The sequence below is a fragment of the Ceratotherium simum genome, chromosome 29 (assembly GCF_057802395.1).
Source record: "Ceratotherium simum simum isolate JZ-2026a chromosome 29, ASM5780239v1, whole genome shotgun sequence".
NCBI classification, from domain to species: Eukaryota; Metazoa; Chordata; class Mammalia; order Perissodactyla; family Rhinocerotidae; genus Ceratotherium; species Ceratotherium simum.
The window spans coordinates 6,593,343-6,613,923 of NC_141928.1; the positions used below are offsets into that span (position 1 = coordinate 6,593,343).

General features: G+C 51.8%; 1 protein-coding gene across 4 annotated transcripts in view; it reads right to left on the bottom strand.

Annotated features, from left to right (window-relative positions):
• Positions 1–14,679: 14,679 nt before the first annotated feature.
• Positions 14,680–20,581, bottom strand: part of ASS1 (argininosuccinate synthase 1) — a 54,805-nt gene continuing 48,903 nt past the window's right edge. For 3 of the 4 annotated variants that reach the window (XM_087418919.1, XM_087418917.1, XM_014782259.2), the window contains 2 exons: positions 16,563–16,628; positions 14,680–14,906 (listed from right to left, as the gene is read on the bottom strand). In XM_087418919.1, the coding sequence (XP_087275045.1) occupies positions 14,799–14,906; positions 16,563–16,628 (174 nt within the window). In that variant the 3' untranslated portion in view covers positions 14,680–14,798. Of the gene's footprint in view, positions 14,907–16,562; positions 16,629–18,724; positions 18,931–20,581 lie in introns of those variants that run through there. The other variant, XM_087418918.1, reaches the window with a different exon arrangement.

The following is a 20,581-nucleotide window of genomic DNA, read 5'->3' on the forward strand; positions in this document are numbered from 1 at the left end:
TCAGACCTGGCCCAGGTGGCCCAGCTTACTGGTGGCAGAGCCTTTGAGGCACTGCAAATGGGTCAGCCTGGCTGGGGGATGAAATCCAAGGGGATCTGAACAGGTGGAGGCAAAGCTCCAGAGTTGGCCAGGGACCAGCTTCCCGCCTTCCGGAGCTCCAGGAGGGTCTCAGCTCAGGGCAGGGGAGGGGATGACATGATGCAATTTGTGTTCCAGGAAGCTCACACTGTTGTCAGTGTGGGAGATGGCTTGCGTGGGGCTGGAGGGGAGGCCGGTGTGATGGGTGTGATGGGGTGTGATGGGTGTGATGGGTGTGGTGGAGATGATGAAGCCTGAGCTTCCCTCCCAGCACCGCTCCCCAGCCCCCACGATCTTCCCAGGCACTCACCTCGCAGTTCATGGAGTCTGACAGACTTGGGTTCGAGTCCTATCTCTGCCCCTGACTAGCTATGTGGAGGTGGGCAAGTGACTTTGCCTCTCTGAGCCTCAGTTTCCCCATCCTGACCTCTGGGAGTGTTAAAGGTTTAGCAGCGCCTGGGGTGGAGCAGCGGGTATTACTACCCACCTCCCCTTGGGGCAGCCTCAGCTCTCCGGCCTCCGGGCTTCTCCAGCCGCAACAACCCTCCTGCCGGGTCCCTTGTGCCCAACACAGATGGGCCGAGGGCACAGACGCAGTGCAGGGCACGGGGGCGTCTGCCCCTCTGCTTTCCTGGCAGCATTAACCGTCCTTGCTGGACCCTGCACAGCCCCCCGGGGTGAGGTGCAGCCAGAGGAGGCCGGCCCGGGTTCCAGCCCGAGCTGTGCCGTGACCGGCCCTGCATCCAGGGGTTCCCTTTCTTCTCTCGGGGCCTCAGTCGCCCCATTTGTACAATGATTGGTGTTTCCCAAAAGCAACAGGTACACCTGGTGCCCACAGATGATTTAGGGTTTTGCATGTAATTACATTGGACCCCGTTGTGATAAATGTGTCATCATTTCAATTCTCTCCCATCCCTTCCTATTGTGTCACGGACACTTGGGCTGGTGTTGATTTGTCTTCAATGCATCTTTAATATTCCCGAAACTCACTTCTCTTCTTTTATGTTTGAGCATTAAAATTTTTTTTTAATTCTGGTAAAATACACATAACATAAAATTTACCATCTTAACCATTTTTAGGGGTACGTTTAATAGTATTATTCACTTTTTAACAGAGAGAGAGCAGAGTCCCTCAAAGGAAAAACAGTAAGTAGGGAATAATAGTAGGTTGGTCCCCTGCAGGCTGTGGGGGGATGACTGGGTGTTCCTCCCAATCCTTCTGTCTGGTCTGGGGCGCCCACGGCCGGGGATGGAGCTGACGCAGGACTTCTGCACACCCGCTGTCGGCAGGCGGGCAGACCCAGCCCAGCAAGGAGGCCTGGCACTCAGGCCCTGGGCTCTGCTATCAGATGTTCCTGGGTTTGAATCTTGGCTCTGCCTCTCACCAGCTGGGCGGCTTTGGGCAGCTAGTTTAACGTCTCTGGGCCTTTGCTTCCACACCTGTAAAACAGGGCTGCTGCCCCCTGCCACAAAGGGTCTTGTGGGCATTAGAGATACTCCCTAAGCAGGCACTCCACTCACATCTTGGTTGCCATTATCAGTGCTAACCAGGGCTAAACAGGGGTGACAGAGACCCGGCTCGGGGGACACCACCCCACACACCCAGGAAGAGTCTGCCCAGAGAACATTTCCCTTTCTGAATTTTCTTCTTTCTGATTCTCATTGTCTCCAGTCTGCTCAGTGGTGACTTAGGGCGTAGATTTTCTGGAAGCTCCTTTTCATTTGGAAAGCTGCCCTCCTTGGTTTGTTTGCCCTCTCCCATGCTTCCCAGGACCAGAGAAAGGGAACGGGGAGCAGGCCCAGGGGATCCGGTTACAGGCAGCGTGGCCTTACCTGCCTCCCTTCTCCCACAGGGCGGGGGCTGCACAAAGGCTGTGTCAGTGACCACTGCAAGTAAGTGAGCAGATTGCCGCGGTGGCGCGGGGTGGGGCGACGGGGTGCCTGTGTAGTCCTCTTGTCTTCCTCTGGGGCGGGGCTTTGACGGGCTTCCCCTCCAGGGCACCCTTTTGTCTGCGGCCTCTCTCTGCACCCTTGCGGCCCCAAGAGTCAGGGCTGCGGCAGCCGCCTGGCCCGAGTGCCAGCCCCGGCGCCGGCTTCCCGGCAATCTGGCCCCGGACACAGATAAAGCCGCCTTTCAGAGCGGCTCGCAGGCCGCTGCAGGGGGCCTGGGGAGGAGCACTGGGGTCCTCAGAGCTGCCAGACAAAGCCCCCTTGTTGGGAGGGCTCAGGGGGAGCAGGGACCCCACTCCCTGGTGAGACACCTCCCCTCAGGGGCTTTCCAGGGTGCATGGGGCCAGCCGCTCCCAGGAGCAGGGCCATCGGTCTCCACGAGTCCTGGGCACGGGAGGGCAGAGAGAATGGGGCTGAGGGGCCTGGATCCTGAGAACAGGACTCCTGGGTTTGGGGGTAACCCAGCTGCCTCTGGACCTGGCTCTTCTCAACCACGTGAGACACCTGTTGCTTCCCCATGCTCTTAGAATAAACGTAAGGCCCCTGAGGCCCTGGATGACCTGGCTGCACTCGCCTCCCCAGGCCTCATCCTCTCTCCCCTGAGCCCACTCAACCCTTTTGGCTCCTGCAACCTGAGGTCTTAATCATGCTGTTCCCTCTCCCTGGAATGCCCTTTTGTGCACTTCTCACATGGCTGGCCCTGCTCACCCTCCTTGGAGAGGCCTCCCTGCCTCCCCTGCCCACACGCCCCCCACCTCATATCCCGTTGACTCCCCACAACGGCCTTCTGGTGCATGGGGGAGATTGTGTGTTTCCTTCCCCTCGTGTCCTCAGGACCCGGAACAGTGCTGAGTTCCCAGGACACGAGCCATAAGTCCCTGTTGAATAAAGGAAGTGAACCTGTTCCCGAGGGGAAGTCACAGAGTGAGTGGCAGGAGTGACTGGGACCGAAACCCACATGTGTTTTTTTCCAGAGCTTTTCTAGGGGCTCATAATCTCTTGCCCACAGCTATAGAACGTTGCCCTCGGGCTCCTCTCACCCCGAGAAGGGAGGAGGGGCCCCGCACCCCCACCTCTGTCATCGCTACCCCCCTCCATCCTCTGAGCGATGCCAAAGGGCTGGGGCTGCCTCAGTTGGAGCCACAGCCCGGGACATCTGTCTTCATGATCGGGGCCTGGCAGGGGCAGGGCGAAGCCCAGGGGAAGACCAGTGAAGACAAATGGGAGGTGAGAGCAGGGCCTGTGCGTGTGTAACACGGACATAAATAAATGATCACACCAGGGATAAACAGCCGGTGGGGGCTTGGAATGGGGGTGGGGGGCAGAGTCCACACAGCAATTTCTCAAACCTCAGGCAGGAGTGGGGTCAGCCCGGGTCCCAGATGGAAAGGCCTCCTGTTTCACAGCCGCTTCATTACCGTCTTAACTGAGTGGCCGGCTGGGTTCCTGTGAGCCCAGGGGGGGTGGCTAATGTCATGATTAGTCACAATTGGTGTCTGCCCCCACCCCAGGGTCAGGGCGTGGGGGAGGGGCTGGCGGAATTGTGATAACTAGTAATAGTAGAACAACAGTTCTCTTTTGTTGAATAGTTATGAGATGCCTGCCCTGTTGTAAGCTCTTTATGTGCATGATTTATTCCTCGGGACAGCCCCAGAACATAAGCACTATTGTTGGGCCCATTTTACAGGTGAGGAAAACTGAGACAGAGCTGAAGTGATTGGCTTCACATCCAGGTCAGCCTGAGTCCTGACTGGAGTTGTGACCGCTGTGCTCCCCAGTGTTGCTGTGGCCCTGCAGGGAGCTCTCAAAGGCCCTGGCAGCTCTGGCCATCTTCCCCAGGGAGGCTGGAGAGTGTGGCCAGTGTGGGCCGAGTCTGCATAGTCCTGGCTAAACATGCAGGTGCTCGGCCCCGCCCAGATCCCACAGAGAAGGGAGGGGCAACAGGAACCACCGTGGAGCCTATGTATCAGGCCTCCCCTTTGATGGATGCGATCGGCCTCCCTCTCTCCAGGCCTGCGGTTTTCCAATTTCTGCGGGCATCAGTTACTCAGGTAGCTTCTTACACAGGTGGATTTCTGGGCCCCAGACTCAGAGAGGCCCCACTCAGGAATCCACCTGTTTATCAAGAAACATCCCACCCCCAGAGCAAACACTGCTCGGCCATTTCAAAAGTCACGAAGGAAACCAGCCCAGAGTCCTTTTGGATTGGCCCGCCTGAGCCGGTCCAGAACTCAGACAGGTGGGCTGGAACCACATCTGAAATTCCGTGGCTTGTCCCTGCTGAGCTCTCCAGGCCGTCACCAGCTGGGACCCTTGGAGCTTCATGAGGAGAACGCTGAAGGGGCTTTCGCAGCCTCACAAGCTGTAAAAAGGGCATTTGGAAAGAAAGGGGACCTGGAGGTCATTAAATCTAAGCCCTTTGTTTTACATTTGGGGAAACGAAAGACCGAAAATGCTAAGGGACCTGCCTAATGTCACATAAGAAGCTGGTAGTAGAGTCACTCCAGCAACTTCTCATGACGTCAGCTGCCGGGGTAACAGGCGTGTGGGATTCCACCACTGGAGGGTCAGCACTTACAGCCGAGTTCTCAGAGGCGCACATGAAGCTGTTAAAACAAAGGGCTTTGTGTTAGTGGTGATGTGTCCCAGGGCCCGGCATATAGAAGCGGCTCAGTTAATATTTTCTGAACGTGCACTGAGCATCATCCACAGCAGTGGGCAAGACAGACGCAGCCGTTGCTGTCATGGGGCTCACAGCCCATCGGGCCTCCATGGCCTGTGAGCCAGGATAAGGAGGATTGAGCAGTGACCTCGCTTCTCCAGGGGAAGAGGCTGGTTCTCTTCCTCATCTCCTCGCTATGCCAAGACCTCAGTTTTACTGACCCAAGGTCAGGCAGTGATGAAATGAGGGAAGCTGGCTGAGTGTGAGACATTAGGGAGTAGTAGGGACTGTGGCCAACATCGATAGCATTTGAATTCTAGTTTTTTTTTTTCAAGAAGCATTGAGCCAGGCAATAGAAAACCTGGAGATACCTAAGGGCTAAGTATGGCCCATGGCCATGGGTTTGGCACAGCCAGCATTCTGTGTAGTACTGGACGAGGAGCCTGGAGACTAGAATTTAGTTCTGCCCCCTTCTAAGTGTGTGACTTTGGGCAAATCACTGTCTTCAGTCTCCCCATCTGTGCTTACAAGGACTGGGTTAGTGTCACCTCTGAGGCTTTGTGCCAGGAAGCTGCAGGGTAACCAGGGTGGACGCCAGCAGGCAGTGAGGCTGTTGTGGCTTTAAAAATGCCTGGACAGCCAGAGGCAGGAGTGAGCCGTGCGCAGGCCACCTGCAGAGCCCTCCACAGCTGGGAAGATTAGTCTCTTCCACTAGACAACACCCATTACCGCGTTCCAATAGCCATCACTTCCGCTAGGAGAGCGGCAGATGAGATATCGATTGCGCTGACCCCAGGCGAGCCCTTTCCCCAGCCTGAGAGGCGTGCAGAGCAGCTCTGTGCCCAGCCTGCGCCGCGGGGCCCTGCAGCCTCCTCCCCGCGGCCCTGGGCGCTTGGGGATCCAGGTGAAGGGCACAGCGGCCCCATCAGGTGGCCGATTTGGGTTGGGCTCTAAACCTTTTTCCATATCCTCGATGCTTTCAAGAGGGGCAGCTGGGGAGAGCAGCGTTTTACGTGAGCAAAGTGGGAAAGTGGGAAAGGACGACCTGCGCAGACCCTTGAGAGGTGACGTCCGGCCAGGCCATGGGGAGTGGGGAGAAGCAGGAGGTGAGGCTGCAAGGGGAGGTTGGCACCCTGATGTCAGCACTTGGGTGGGCAGTGCCAGCTTTGGGGCAGCAGGTGACAAGATCTTAACTCCACCTTTGCCCCCTGAAACTTTGGCCCCCTCCCCAGGCAGACCAGCCTGCTGGCACCGCCTGAGGTCTGCTCCTTCTCCGTCTATGCGGGCACTGGAGCACTTGAAATGGAGAGGGGACCACCAGACCTGGGCCCTGGGGGCTGCTCTGGGAGGGCGGAGGCTGTGTCTGCCCCGTCCCTGCCCACCCCACCACGCCACACCCACCATAGCAGGGGGCTGAACACATTGCCCAGGTGTGAGCCGGAATATCTCAGCGGAAATCAGCTGCGAGTGAGAGAACAGAGGCAGGTGCAGCCTCCTTCATTCATTCACTCATTCTTTCATTCATTCAGGGAATCCGGCAGAGCAGGAGCCAGGCACAGCCCAGAGCTCTCATCAGACAAGCAAGAAGCACTCGGTGGTCCCTACCGTCAGCGCTGTGACAGGGGCAGCCCAGGTGGCTTCAAGCTGTTTGCCCACTTTCTTGTTTGCCCATCATGCCACCGTACCTTTTTGAAAAGAAGGAAGGCATTCTCCTTTCTTAACCCTATGATTTCAGTCACACCACGGCACCAGGGAACCTTCTGGGGCACTGAAATGTTCTGTATCTTCATCTGAGTGGTGCTTACACAGGTGGACACAGAGAAAAACTTAGCGAGCTGCCACTTAAGATTTATGTACTTTAGTGTACGTGTGTGTATGTGCGTGTGTGTGTATGCATGTGTATGTGTGTGTACATGTGTATATGCATGTTTGTGTGTACATATGTTGTGCCTCAACAAAAACCAACCCCATCTTCTGCCTTCGAACAGGAATATTTTACTTCTTCTGGGAGGCAGGAGGGGCCTGGATGGTGGGGCCACGCTGGCTGGCTGGCGGCTTGGACTGCTCCTTGTCTCCCCAGCCCCAGAAGGTGAGAGGGGCCTGGGGTCCTTGCTGGCCTGTCCTGCTGAGGCCCAGGCTCCCTGCACCCGACTTCTCAGCATCCCCAGACACGAGAAACCTTCCATCGCCCAGCCAGGAGCTGGGGGAAGGAGAGGGGGGCATTTAGAAACAACAATAAAATGATAACCAAGATGGGACGGGAGAATCCGTTCATTCAACACCACTTCATGGAGAGAACCTCTCATCCGCAAGCCCTGTGCTGAGCGCCAGGTGACAGAGCGGTGGGCACAGTGGACACGGTCACTGCTCGCGGGGTGCCTGCGGTCTACAAGGTAGATGGATCCCATCCCAGGAATGTCCAGGGCTGGGCTTTTAGGGAAAACTGGAGGATGTGGTCCTCAACCTTGAAGGCCAAGAAAGTGGCCCTTGTCACAATCCAGGGCTCATCAGCTCAGAGGCAGCGGCTGCCGATAAATAAAATGCACCCAATCGCCAATTTGTGACTTTATAACAAAAAATCGAATTGTCACACAGGCCAAACTCACGTCAAGGGAGCGCCTGTTCCCTTGTGGGCTTGTTGCATGGCTGAGAAACCATGGTCGGAGGCCAGGAGCCCTGAGACCCACAGCTGCTGTATAATAAAATGCCTCTGCCGCTGGGCACTATTACTATCCTGATTTTATAGCCGAGGACACTGAAATACTAAAGAAATCACCCCAGGTCATGGGTAGGAGGTGGCAGAGGCACGAGTCAAACCCAGGTCTATGCAGCCTCACCTATAAAATGGGGGTTCTCCCACCCCCTCCTTCCCTCACCATGATGGTTGTGAGGCTCCCACGGCATAACGGAGGAGAAGAAAGTTTCCTTTCCAACTGTCCACCCAGGGCGCACGTGAAGGGCAGTTTTTATTTGCCTCTACCAGCTTCTGTGATGCTGCAGAGCCTCTCTTGTGGAGCAATGATTGAGATCAGGCTCCGTCCCTGACGGAGCCCACTGTGTGCCTCAGTGGAGCCTCCAATATCCCTGGGGGGAAGGGCCCATTATGATCCCATCCTGCAGATGGAGAGGCTGAGGCTCTGGGCGGTAAAGTCCTCACCCAAGCTCTCACAGTCCTCGCCCAAGCTCTCACAGTGACAGGGGAAGTAGCCAGGATTTAGTACGGGTAGCCCAAATCTGGTCCCTGAGCTGGGGCTCCCCCCATCCCACCTGCTTGCCCACAGTCACCTTGCGAGAATCCTTTGCTCCACTCTGGCCAGATGCCTCCCCACCCCTTCCCAGAGGCTGGCTCCAGCCCAGCGCTTTCCTAGCCCACACTCTTCTCAATCCGTTCTTTAACACTGTCCATCTCACCCCCAACCCCATTACATTAAAAAAAAATATTTTTTTAACAGTTTTATTAAGATATAATTTACATCTCATACAAAATTCACCTTTTTTTTTTTATTGAGGTCACACTGGTTTATAACCTTATACAAATTTCAGGTGTAAATCATTATGTTTCGACTTCTGTATAGACTGCATCATGCTCACCACCTAAAGTCTAGTTTCCATCCGTCACCATACAAATGTCCTCCTTTTACCCCTTTTGCCCTCCCCCACCCCCAAGATTCACCCATTTAAAGTATACAACTCAAGTTTGTTGTGAAACCTATCAACAATGTGGAAAATTAATTATGTTACTATGTTAAGTGAAAAAATGAAACAAATGTGCGGGTATACAATGTAAACAAATTACACGCATGACTGTATATGCAAAAATGACTAGCAGGAAACATATAAAAATATTAACCAGAACATCTTGGGTAACATGTTGGATTCGGAAATGAATTTTTTCCTAATTATTTTCCAAAATTTCTGTAATTTTCAATGTCACTCTACTAGGACACTCTGGCTGAGCCCGGGTAACCAGTGGTGTAAGATACCAATACCCCATCTACATCCCCATATCTATTTGCAATTCCTGATTGACTTGAGAGCTAAGAACATGCCTAGAGAAAGATCTCCTGTGTTGGAAGTGACCTGATTCAGACATATCCAGACTTCTGTGGTGGTCTGGGGGCAACTTCATGGAAGTCTTATTACGAGGGGGTGGGGAATCTGGGGTCTCCCAAGGACAGAATCTACCCTGAGAGAAGATAGAGTCAGTCCCAATGAGCTAACCCCTTCAATAGGATCTGACAGCTGGAGGACAAGGTGGTTCTAGTGGCAGTTGGGGGCTGTTGGTTGAAACCATTACCAACCGAGACCATTTGGCCACACCTGCGTGCCCAGGAGGAGAGGGGCTGTGTATATGAAAAGCTAAGATTCCTGATATGTTGGTGTCCAAGCAGCCCTACTATGGATACCCTAAGGCAGTGGTTTCCTACCCATTTCTCAGTGGAGCCAGGGTCAGTGGTCTTGAGAGCAGGGGCAGTAGCATGTCAATGTTGTGGTCAGTGGCTGGAGTGGAGTGACAGGAGGGACAAGGAGGTGAGTGAAGGCAGATCCTGGGCTGTGGCATGAGAATTGGATTAAAATGGCTCCTGAATGCCTAGACACCACTCATTGGGCTTCCAGAATAGGGGCAGCCCCTGAAATGGGGGACGGGGGGAGTGTGTGTTCCTGAAGTTCCTTGGATGTGGCTTCTGGGCTATTGAAGACTGGATAGATATTCACTTATTCAACAAATATTCATTGAGCACCTGGTTTTTGATGCTCAATATTCATTTGAGCATCCGGGCATGGTTTTGGCATCTGGGATGCAGCTGTGAACAAGACAGACCCAGTAACTGCCCACATGGAGCTCCCTGTCTAGTGGGAGAAACACTCAACAACGCCCAGCATCTGATAAAAAATTATTAGACACACAAAGCAAATCAATGCATACTTTGTCAGGTGGCGACATGTGCTATGGAGAAGAGAAAGGTGGGGCAAAGGGTATAGTAAGTGCCAGGTTGGGGTTCTATAAAAAGAGAGCCTTGTGGCTCTCTGGGGGAGGAGGCTCCAGGCAGAGCTTGGCCTGTTTGGGGAAGTGCAAGTAAGAGTAGGCCAGAGCAGAGTGAGAGGGAGAGTGAAGGGAAGTTGGGAAGGGAGGTAGCAGGGAGCCAGATCATGAAGGGATTTGTAGGCCACAGTAAGTGTACCAATTATCTGTTGCTGCATAACAAATAACCCAAAGTTAACGCAATAAAACAAAAACTTTATTTATTTGTTCTCGTGAGCCTCTAGGTTGTCAGTCTGATGATTCTTCTGCTGGTCTCATGGGGGATCTTTCAGGCAGCTGCTCTCAACTTATGGCATGACTGGAGCTGGAGGTTCCCATGTGGTCTCACTTCCATGTCTGGTAGTTGGTGCTGGCTGTAGTAAGGACTGTGGATTTTATACTGAGTGAGATAAGAGCCATGGTGGGGGTGGGGGTGGGTGGGTTCAGCAAGGATGAGAAACTATGTGACTTATGTTAAAGAGATATCAGGCCAGAGTGGCCTAGGGGTATTTGGATTATGTTATTGTTTTATTGAAAAAAGTCAACTTCCACTCCTGTCCACAAAGGAGTAAATGGGTCTAGAATTATACTCCCACTGTAAACAACAGAACGTTGAACAAAACACAGGGACTAACTATCTTCAGACATTCAACAGCAGGCAGAAGGACTGTGAAAAAAGGGAAGCAAACAAGGGGAGTCCCACTTCTGCCTAGCTTTCTGCCCGGAAGTAATTCCCAAACTGAATGAGAGAATGGAGAGGGGAAACAGAGTCCAGGGATCTTGCTGAGCTGAGAAGACAGATGGGGTTTGGGGAGGCCAAGGCAGCTGGAATTTATGAGACTGAGGAGGGAGCTACTAAGAGAAAGAACTCCAGCCATCTGCATAGGTGTGCAGTTGAGTCTTTGGCAGATGCCAGTCTCCTCAAGCATAGAGTGAAATCCCATGAGTCTCCACAAGAACAACTTTAAAGGAAAGAAAAATTCCTGAGAATCTCATACAGGATGAGGAATTGTTCAAATCTTCTCCAGCTAGAGTAGAGAGACCTTACTGAATATGAGACATTAAATAGAAACCCTAGAAATGCCACACCTTAGAAGTGGAGCCAAATTATCCCTAGAATAAAACATGAACTTGCCCTAAAGAGCTTAAAAACAAATCTGGAAAGGATCAAACTAATCCACAAGTAACTGAACTACCTTCCAAAAGAAATCCAGTACTCTTCAAGGGAATACAAGAAAACTCAGCATTCAACAATGTAAGGTTACAATGCTCTGTGTCAAATTTTAAAAATTTGAGTTATACAAAGAAATAGAAAATGTGACCCATAACTAGGTGAAAAAATCTTTCAGTAGGAGCAGACCAAGCTGTAACAGAGATGATGGAATTAGTAGAAAAGGACATGAAAGCAGCCATTATGAATATGCTCTGTATGCTCAAGGATGTAAAGGAAAACATAAGCATGATTGATGAGAGAAATAGGATATAGAAAAATGACCCATGTAGTGATGACAAAAATCTCTGAAATGGAAAATACAGCTGGTGAGATTAACAGCAGATTAGATAGTGCAGAAGAAAAGATAGTGAACTTGAAGACATAGCAACAGATACTGCAGGAAAGGAAGCTCCCAGAGAAAATGGACTCAACACAGAGGAAGGAACTGAGTCTTAGTGACCTTTGGAACAATCAAGTGGTCTACAATACATATAATCAGAGTGCCAGAAAGGAGAAGGGGAGAGACAAGTTTGAGGAAAAAACTGCCAATAATGTTCTAAATTTGATAACAATCCACAGGTTCAAGCTCAACGAACCCCAAGTAGAATAAACATAAGAAAACCATACCAGGGCACCTCATAACCAGATTGCTGAAAATCAGGAATAAAGAGAAAGTCTTAAAAGCAGACAAAAAAAGAGAGAACAAAAAATGATGTTTTTAGTTACATTGATGAAGAAAAAGCAAGAACACAAATTACCAAAGTGGGTAACGAAAGAGGGACATCGCCATCAATCCTACAGACGTTAAAAGGATAATAAGGAAATATGAAAAGCTTTATGCCAATAAAACTAACAAACTAAATGAAATGGGAAAACTCCTCAAAAGGCACAAATTACCCAAAGTTGACCCAAGAGGAAACAGACGACATGAATAACGCTACATAAATCAAAGAAACTGAATTTATACTTTAAAAGCATCCCACCAAGAAAATTCCAGGCCCGGACGGCTTCACTGGTGAATTCTATCAAACATTTATGAAAGAAACATTACCAATCCTACACAAGGATAAATAGAAAACGCATTCTTTTCTTATTTTTGGTCTTTTCAAGATGATGTTTGACTATCTAAAGCAAAAATAATAGCAACATATTGTGGGCCTTTGTAGAAGTAATATATATGACAACAAAAGCACAAAGTGAAATGTTGTAAGGGTGTACTGTTGTAAGATTCTCATATTACACATGAGGTGGTATATTATTAATTGAAGGTAGACTGTGGTAAACTAAAGATATATATTGTAAACCCTAGAGAAACCACTAAAAAGGCAAAAAGAATTACAGTCATGAGCCTCGCAATGACGTCTTGGTGAATGATGGACTGCATGTACAACATCCGTCCCATAAGATTAGTACCATAAAGCCTAGGTGTGTTGTAGGCTACACCACCTAAGTTTGTGTAAGTACACTCTGTGATGTTCACACAACGAAATCACCTAATGACACATTTTCCAGAATGTATCCCTGTTGTTAAGCGACACGTGACTGTATAGCTAATAAACGAATATCAAAAACATTCAATTAAATCCAACAAAAGGCAGGAAAATAATTTAGAATGTGGAAAAAACTAAACCTATAAATGGGGAAAGGTTAAGCAAGTTAGGGAGTATCAATATAATGAAATATTATGTAGTTGTTGAAAGTGTTTAAGAAGAGTTTCTAAGATGCAGGAAACTGTTTATGACATGTTAAAATTTTTAACACAGGGTACAACGCCTGCTTTTTTTGTTTTGTGAGGAAGATCAGCCCTGAGCTAACATCTGCTGCCAATCCTCCACTTTTTGCTGAGGAAGACTGGTCCTGGGCTAACATCTGTGCCCATCTTCCTCTACTTTATATGGGATGCCAGCACAGCATGGCTTGACAAGCGGTGCATCGGTGCATGCCCGGGGTTCTGAACCTGCAAACCCTGGGCCACCGAAGTGGAGTGCATGCACCTGACCATTACATCACCAGGCCAGGCCCTACAACACCTGCTTTTAAAATACTTTAACCTAAATAACTTTAAAAATATTCATAAGCATAGAAAAATACGACTGAAAATAAATACACTAAGTATAAGCAGTGTTTGTAATGGGATGGTAAGATGATGGATGATAGTTATTTCTATAGCATTTTAATTTTTTTAGTAAGATGTAGCCTATCACGATGGTTAAGGACATAAACACACAACTTTGGTGGTCAGCCAGGCCAGGGTTTGGTCCCTGGTTCTGTCACTGCTGAGTGAACACTGGCAAATCAATTTCTCTGCATCTCCATTGCCTCCTCTGCAAAATGGAGGTAGTTGTAGTTCTCAGTGTTGTTTTGAAGATTCAATGAGATAATGTGAATAAAGTGTGCAGCAAAGTGTCTGGCATAAAGTTAATAGTCACTGAGAATTTGTTTATAACTTCTATAATCAGAGAAAAAGAAGTTTTAAAGACAAAACTTGCTTTGAAAGAAACCCTCGGGCCAGTGCCGGTGGCCTAGTGGTTAAGGTTGGCGCACTCCGCTTCGGTGGCCCGGGTTTGTTTCCTGGACGCAGACCTACACCACTCGTCTATCAGTGTCCATGCTGTGGCAGTGGCTCACATACAAAATAGAGGAAGATTGGCAACAGATGTTAACTCAGGGTGAATCTTCCTCAGCAAAAAAAAAAAAAAAAGAAAAGAAACCCTAATTGACAAAGGCCGTGTAGTGAAGGTCAGAACCAGGGCAGGGCCCAGAGCAACTGCCCCTCAAGTCTTCCCAGGAAAGACACTTTTGGTTGCAAGTGGCAGAAACTCCTCACCAAGCTTAGGCCCTAAATGGTAGTTGGTTATGAGCACACCAGGGTGGGTGTCTCAGAGAACCCAGGTTAAGAAATGCCACCAGCTTCCATGAGGCCCACCAGGCTGGGAACTGGGATTATAAACCCAAGACCCACTCTTCCCATCTCTTCCCTCTCTGCTTTTCCAGGCACAGGGCATCCCACCAGGCCTGTTTAATTTTCCTCACTTCCGGCCATCCCACCAGCCCAGGTTCCTGGGAGTGAGCTTCTGATTGGCCCAGCTCAGGTCAGGTGACCAGCCATGGTCCAATCAGATATGACCACAGGGGAGGAGTCCCAGTACACACGTGGCTACTCTGGGCCCCGGTTCGTGGAGGGGCAATGATGAGATCCTTGTAGCAGGGTGGACTCCCCGCCAAGCGCCCCTAAATTCTGTGTCTGCTCTTTGCTCGCGCTTCTCTTCTTAGTCAGGGTTCTTCCTCCTCCATAAGTAAGGCTACTTCAGGCCACTCAGCCATGGTGGGGAAGCCTCATGTGGCCGGGAGTTCCCTGTGCACTGCTAGCAGGATGGCTCCCAAATATGTCACCTAAATCCTCCTTGGTTTCCCTGGCACGTGCCACAGGGCCACAGTGGGTGACAAAACGACAGGCTGCTGGACTAGGGTCTGACCCAGGTGGGCACTTCTGGATTTGGTTTTTTGCTGGAGGAGAGAGGGGTCGATTCTTCCAGATAAACAGGTTCTCTGGCAAAAGGTGGCCTTGGGAGCACTTAAATCAGAAAACACAAAGGTTGGTCTAAGAAAAGCATGATTCGCTACACACACACACACACACACACACACTCTCTCTTACCCCATCTCCGCAGAAATAAACAAACAAAAGACTAACGTATCTTTTTTTTTTTTTTAATTGTCATTTTCAAGCTCCCCACTGCAGCCGCCCCCCCACCCGTCCCCTCGCTGACCACTTTTGCAGGCTACAGGAGACCAGGGAACAAAGCTGGGGCCTGGCACCCCCGCGATGCTGCCAGCCTGGGAGAAGTCACAATTACAAATTATCACAACAATTAGCGCCCGTGCTCGGGAGATGGGCAAAGTGAGGAGGCCCAGCTCCTCATTGTCCGCTGGTCTATTTGGTGGTGACCTTGCTCTGGAGGCGATGATATTCCTTCAGCCTGTAAACCAGATTCAAAACAAAGAAAAATGTAAATTAACAATAAAAACATGCACTCCGTTCAATTAATTCAGGCAGAGCCGGGGCGGAGGGGGCAGCTGTTTGTTAAGACGTGTGTGAAGTTGTCTTTTTTCCTCCTCTATTCCCTTTCCCGCCCTCCAATCGGGATAATGTAATTAATTTATCTTAGGGGGAAAACATTGCTTGTCATTGTTGAAGACAAAGCGTTTAACTGGCAATGGGAGAAATGAAGAGGCCATTATGAAAACCCGGTGTGTGCTCGTGTTCGGAGTCGTTTAAAAGGGTTTATAGAGTCATAAAATTCAAACAGAGGACCCAAGAGGAGGGGAGGAGGAGAGTGCCCAGGGCAGTCGGACTGGATTCGAGGTCTCTCCCAGTCTTGGCTCCAGGGACAGGATGCTGGCTCTAGAAGAAAATGGTGGCTCTGTGCCCAGGGCACGTGTCAGGGAGAGGAGGGAGACTCATGCCTTCTTCCTGACCCAAGCCCCACGAGAAGGAAGTTGGTGATTAAGAACCCAGAGCTGGACAGACAGGCCCTCTGGACTCAGCTCCATGTCTTCCTAGCTGTGTGACCATGGGCAAGTTACTTAACCACTCTGGGCATGTTTCTGGAGTTGCAAATTTGTATAAGAAATGAGACAACCTAGGAGAGTGCCTGGAAGTGGTTAGTCTATGGTGGCTGCTGCTAGTAAATGCCCGTTTGCCCTCATGCATACCAGCCACAGGGCCATGCCCAGGCTGCCCACTTGTTGCCAGGCACTGCGTTCTTCCTGCAGGCCAGAGTCTGGGCTGCTTGCTTGATTTCCATAGACTCATATCAAACTTTCACTGCACCTGTGAGGCAGGTACGGTTAACAGCCCCGCTTGTGATTCCCAGGTGTTCGGAAGGGGTCTGAGACCACACTGCAGAGTGAGGATTTGAACCCAGTTCTTTTTTTTTTATTTTTATTTTTTTTAAAGATTTTATTTATTCATTTTTTCCCCCCAAAGCCCCAGTAGACAGCTGTATGTCATAGGTTCACATCCTTCTCGTTGCTGTACATGGGACTCGGCCTCGGGTTGGACTGAGAAGTGGTGCCTTGGGGCGTGCCCGGGATCCGAACCCGGGCCGCCAGCATCAGAGCACGCGCACTTAACCGCCAAGCCACGGAGCCGGCCCTGAACCCAGTTCTGAATGGCTTCAGAGGATGTGTGCCACCCCACTGGGCCATGGATGGTTTCCAGCTAGACCTGCAGCTCAGGTATGGTGACATGAAGGTGGGAGCTGGCCAGGGACCTTCTGAGGCTCCTTCAACCTCTCGGCCCTGTCTCTTTCCGACCTGCCTAGAAAGGGGCTCCCAGTGGAGTCCCTGCAACCGGAGAGGGTGGGAGTGAATGTCAGACGCAAAGGGCAGGACCCAGGAACCTGGAACCCTAGTGCCTAGGACCCTTTTGGCTGTCACAAGTGTGCCTTCTGGCCCCGCTGAGGATGGGAGCAGGCTGGGTCCAACGCAGCACTGAAGATGCTATGGGTGGAGGGACGGGAAGGTGGGGCTTGTCTGGGGCAGGGCAGCGGTCAGAGTGGTCCCAGTCCCATCAGAGCCTGCTCCTCACCCCTGGGGGGTCTGAGGACCTGCCATGGCCCGGAGCTTCTCACCTGAGGGAGTTGATGTTGATGAAGCCAGTGGCATCGAGTGGCTCGTAATCGCCCTGGACATTCATGCTGCGAGGAGAGAGCAGAAGCCTGTCAGCACCCACCAGCCTTGCCCCTGGCATCCGAGGTGCCTCTGGGGCCAGGAACAGCCCAGCCTCACAGACACAGCCATTTCCCTGTGTTGCTCCAAACCCTCCCTGCACTTTGCCTTTTCACTCCATTCCCGTCCAGTTTGGGAGTCCTACTCTGGGCCAGGCCCTGTGCCTGGGCCTGGAGAGCAGGGAGCCGCATTCCTGCTCCACAGACGGGCAAGGTGAGTCCTGGCTCAGCCAGTGCAGGCCGGCAAGATGCTCCCACGAACCAGAGCACCGCGTCTGTCAGCAGAGGACACACAGGAGCCAGCTCTGCCCTTGGGGCTCTGGGGGCTCTGAGAGGAGAATCCAGGCACGGCTGATGATGTCCAGTGGCCTGAAGGCCTGGGAGGCCATGGGGTGCACACCGGAACAGCCTCGGATGAGCGTCCCTCAAGCTCTCAATGCAGGGAGGTCCCCAGCATTCACAGCAAGATTGGTCCACTGTCACCTTTCACCTTGTTTGTCAACCAGTGACACCCTGCCTAATCCAGCCTCAAACCCAGCACCGACCCCACGCCAGCTGGTGGTGAACAGCGCCCGGGCCACCGCTGCTGTACTCAGCCCAGCAGACTTCTCTCCCCATCTGCAGTTTCCATCGTCCAGATTCGACAGCCTTCATCTGTGGGGCTGTCTCACTCAGCTGTCCTTCAAAACCCTTCCCAACTGCAGTCATTCAGGTCCGGCCACCCCGGGGGGTGCATCGGAGGCCCCCGCCCCTCCCCACCACAGAGCTTAGGGAAAATATTCCTGCTCTTGGAGCTTCAGTCTCGCACTCGCGAAATAGGCCTATCAATGTTATTATTGTCTCCATGTGAAATCATGCAGCTGGCACCCGGTACACAGTAAGCACTCACTATTACATCATTTGTTCACTCAGTCATTCATTTATTCAGGTATTTATTGAGCACCTACTGCTTGCCAGGCGCTGTGCCAGGTGCAGAGGAAACGAGAAAGAAAAGAACAGGGCTCATGGGGGGCAGACAGAAGCAATCAATCACCCATCTGCCTTTGTTAATTACGACCGTGATAAGCTTTTTGAGGACAGGTTCGGGCACTGTGGTCTCGGATCTGACTCCACACGGCCGCCCTCCACGCCTCCGGGGGGGAGGGGTCCCTCTGTTTCTCACGGGCCCCTGGTCGGGTCCTGGCCTGAATCAGCCCCTTGTCTTCATGTCTGCAGAACTCCAGCCTCGGGACAAGGCAGTCTCAAGGTTCTCGATGACAAGAAGGTGGCCTGTCCCCTCAGGAGCCTTCTCCAGAGAGGTGGGATTGGGGAGGGGAGGGCAGAGGGGATCTGCCGTTTTTCTGAGACCCTGAGGCTGTGCCTCTGACTGGCTCTCTGTGGACTGTGGACTCTTTACAACAACAAGTGGGGGCTCTGTGTCTGGCTGCCCCACAGCTTCTTCAGGACTTGGGCTCCGTTGCCCTCCCACCACATCCTCGCCCTGACCTTCACGGGGCACGTGGGACTCCCACGCTCCCACCCCTCCCCTCTCTCCACCTCCGCTGGCCCCTCCACAGCGCAGGAGGCTGAAGCCCCCAGGAGCTGACCAGCAAGTTCCCCGCAAGGGAGAAGATGCCAGACTTCAGAGGGGCTGCCTCACCGGGCAGAGGAAAGGCTGCACGAAACTAAAAGCCTCCTCAAATCGCTTTTACAGATCTTGCTCGGGGTGATAAACGATGCTTAACATGACCCCCACCCAAAGCCATCCAACAGACGTGGACACTGGCCTCACTCCCACTGTCTGCATGGCCCTGTCCCCTCTGGAAGGGACGCTGTGCTCAGCCCAGGGAGAAAGCACCCCCACCACGTGCATCTCTCCTTTCGCCTCCATCTCTCACGTGTCACAACAAACTCTCACTCCCTTCCCCCACCCGGGCCCCCCAGACCGTCCCAGCAGCCCCTGCAAAGGGAGGCCCATAGCCAGGGACAAACTTGTCCCACGAGGTTGCCAAAGAGTTCCCAGAGGTGTTTCTCAGGCACTGAAAAACTTCCTTTTAAAATTGTGCCCTGGGGTGGTGGGGGGGGTGTGGTGGAAAAAGAGTTTACAATGATTTTTTTTTTTTACCTCCCCTGACGGTCTACAGAAAACCTCTGTGCTTTTATTTTTGTTCATTCGAGTGGCTCTGACCTGCTCTATAATTACGTTACTTTCTACCTACTGTGCCGCGGCATTTCCAGTTCTGCTACCTCTCGCGGCTTCCTCGCTGGTCCCTGTGACGCTGTCACTCAAGGGCTTTCAAGTCAGCGATGTAGAAATCAAAAAGAAAAGAGAAATGGTCGGAGACACAGTGAGAATAAATGCTCCTGCTTTTCTCTCTTTTTTTCCCCCTTCCCTTTTTACTTTATTCATTTAATCTCCCTGAGTGAGACTGTAAGGCTTAATGAAGGGTTGGACAGATTATTAGAGGCTGTTGATTTGGAGGGGGAGGGAAGAAAGAGCCAGAGAGAGAAAGAGAGAAGATAATTTGACATTTACCCCGACTGATCTAAACTGATTCGGTTATATTTATGGCTTATAAAGTGTTTAGAAAGATGGAAGGGGGGAGAAACTCAACACGGCAGAGAGAAGGGAGACAGAAAAAAAATATTGACTGCCAAACACAACTCGTGCCTTAATTCCCAGCCGGCCTCTGCCAGGGGAGAGCCGGCCTCAGCCTGAGCTGAGCTGGGCCTGGGACCTGAGTCAGGTGGGCTGTCTGCCCCACAGGGTCTGTCCCCACTGCTTGTTTGGCCAGGTGACCTCCAAAGAGAGGCCTTGCTCCTCAGTCAAGGCCGCTCTCATTCACGATGAAAACACAGGTGTAGCTACCAGGCAACCGTGCCCTGTGACCTGGCCCCCAGGGCTGTCCCACTCTCTTGGTGTCCTCAGCGCCCCCGGCCTGGCCCGTCAGTGAGGAAGCTCCTCGGGGTTCCCTCCTTGGCCCCCTCCTCATCTCAGGCTCGCCTTTCCCAGGCAGTCTGCTCTTGGCCTCAGGGAACATCGAGATGTCTACCACCGTCCAGGGTTTTCAACTCACGTCTCTCCTCAACTCCAGACCCGAGTGTCCAGCAGCCTACTGCAAAGAAAACTCAGCCTCCTGAGGTCCAAACCCAAACGCGTGATCTTTCCTCAAGAACATTCCCTCCACTCAAGTGATTGCCACTGATGTACCCAGCTGCTTATGCCAAAGAAACCCAGGGTGATTCTGGACCCTTCCATCTCCCTCCACATCTAAGCCCTTTTGATCCCACCTCCCAAGTATCTGCCAAATCTGTCTGCTTCTCTCTATTCCCAGAACCATCAACCTGGCCCGAGCCACCAGCATGTCCCACGGGGTGCCCCTGTATCCACTCTTGCCAGCTCCCACCTTGCTCAGATCCATTCTCCAGAACGGCCAGAAGGACCCTCAAAAACCACAGGTCTGATCAAGTCCTTCCCTTTATGATCTGGCTCCAGGCCCCTTGCCCCCGGTGTTCTTATAGTGCCTGGGATGTTCTGGGCTCTTCCAAGGCTCAGAACCTCTGCACATGTCATACTGGCCCTGAAAACCCTCCCTGACCCTCTCCATCTGGTTAATGCCTTTCTTTTGGTGACCAGCTCAAAGATGACTTCCTCAGGAAAGTCACACCCAGTTACTACACCCAGCCAGAGTTGGTTTTTTTTGGGGGGGAGGAAGATTAGCTCTGAGCTAACATCCAATGCCAATCCTCCTCTTTTTTTTTTTTGCTGAGGAAGATTGGCCCTGGGCTGACATCCATGCCCATCTTCCTCTACTTTATATGGGACACCGCCACAGCATGGCTTGACAAGTGGTGTGTCGGTGCGTGCCCAGGATTCGAACCCGAGAACCCCAGGCCGGCAAAGCGCAGCACGTGCACTTAACCACTTGTGCCACCGGCTGGCC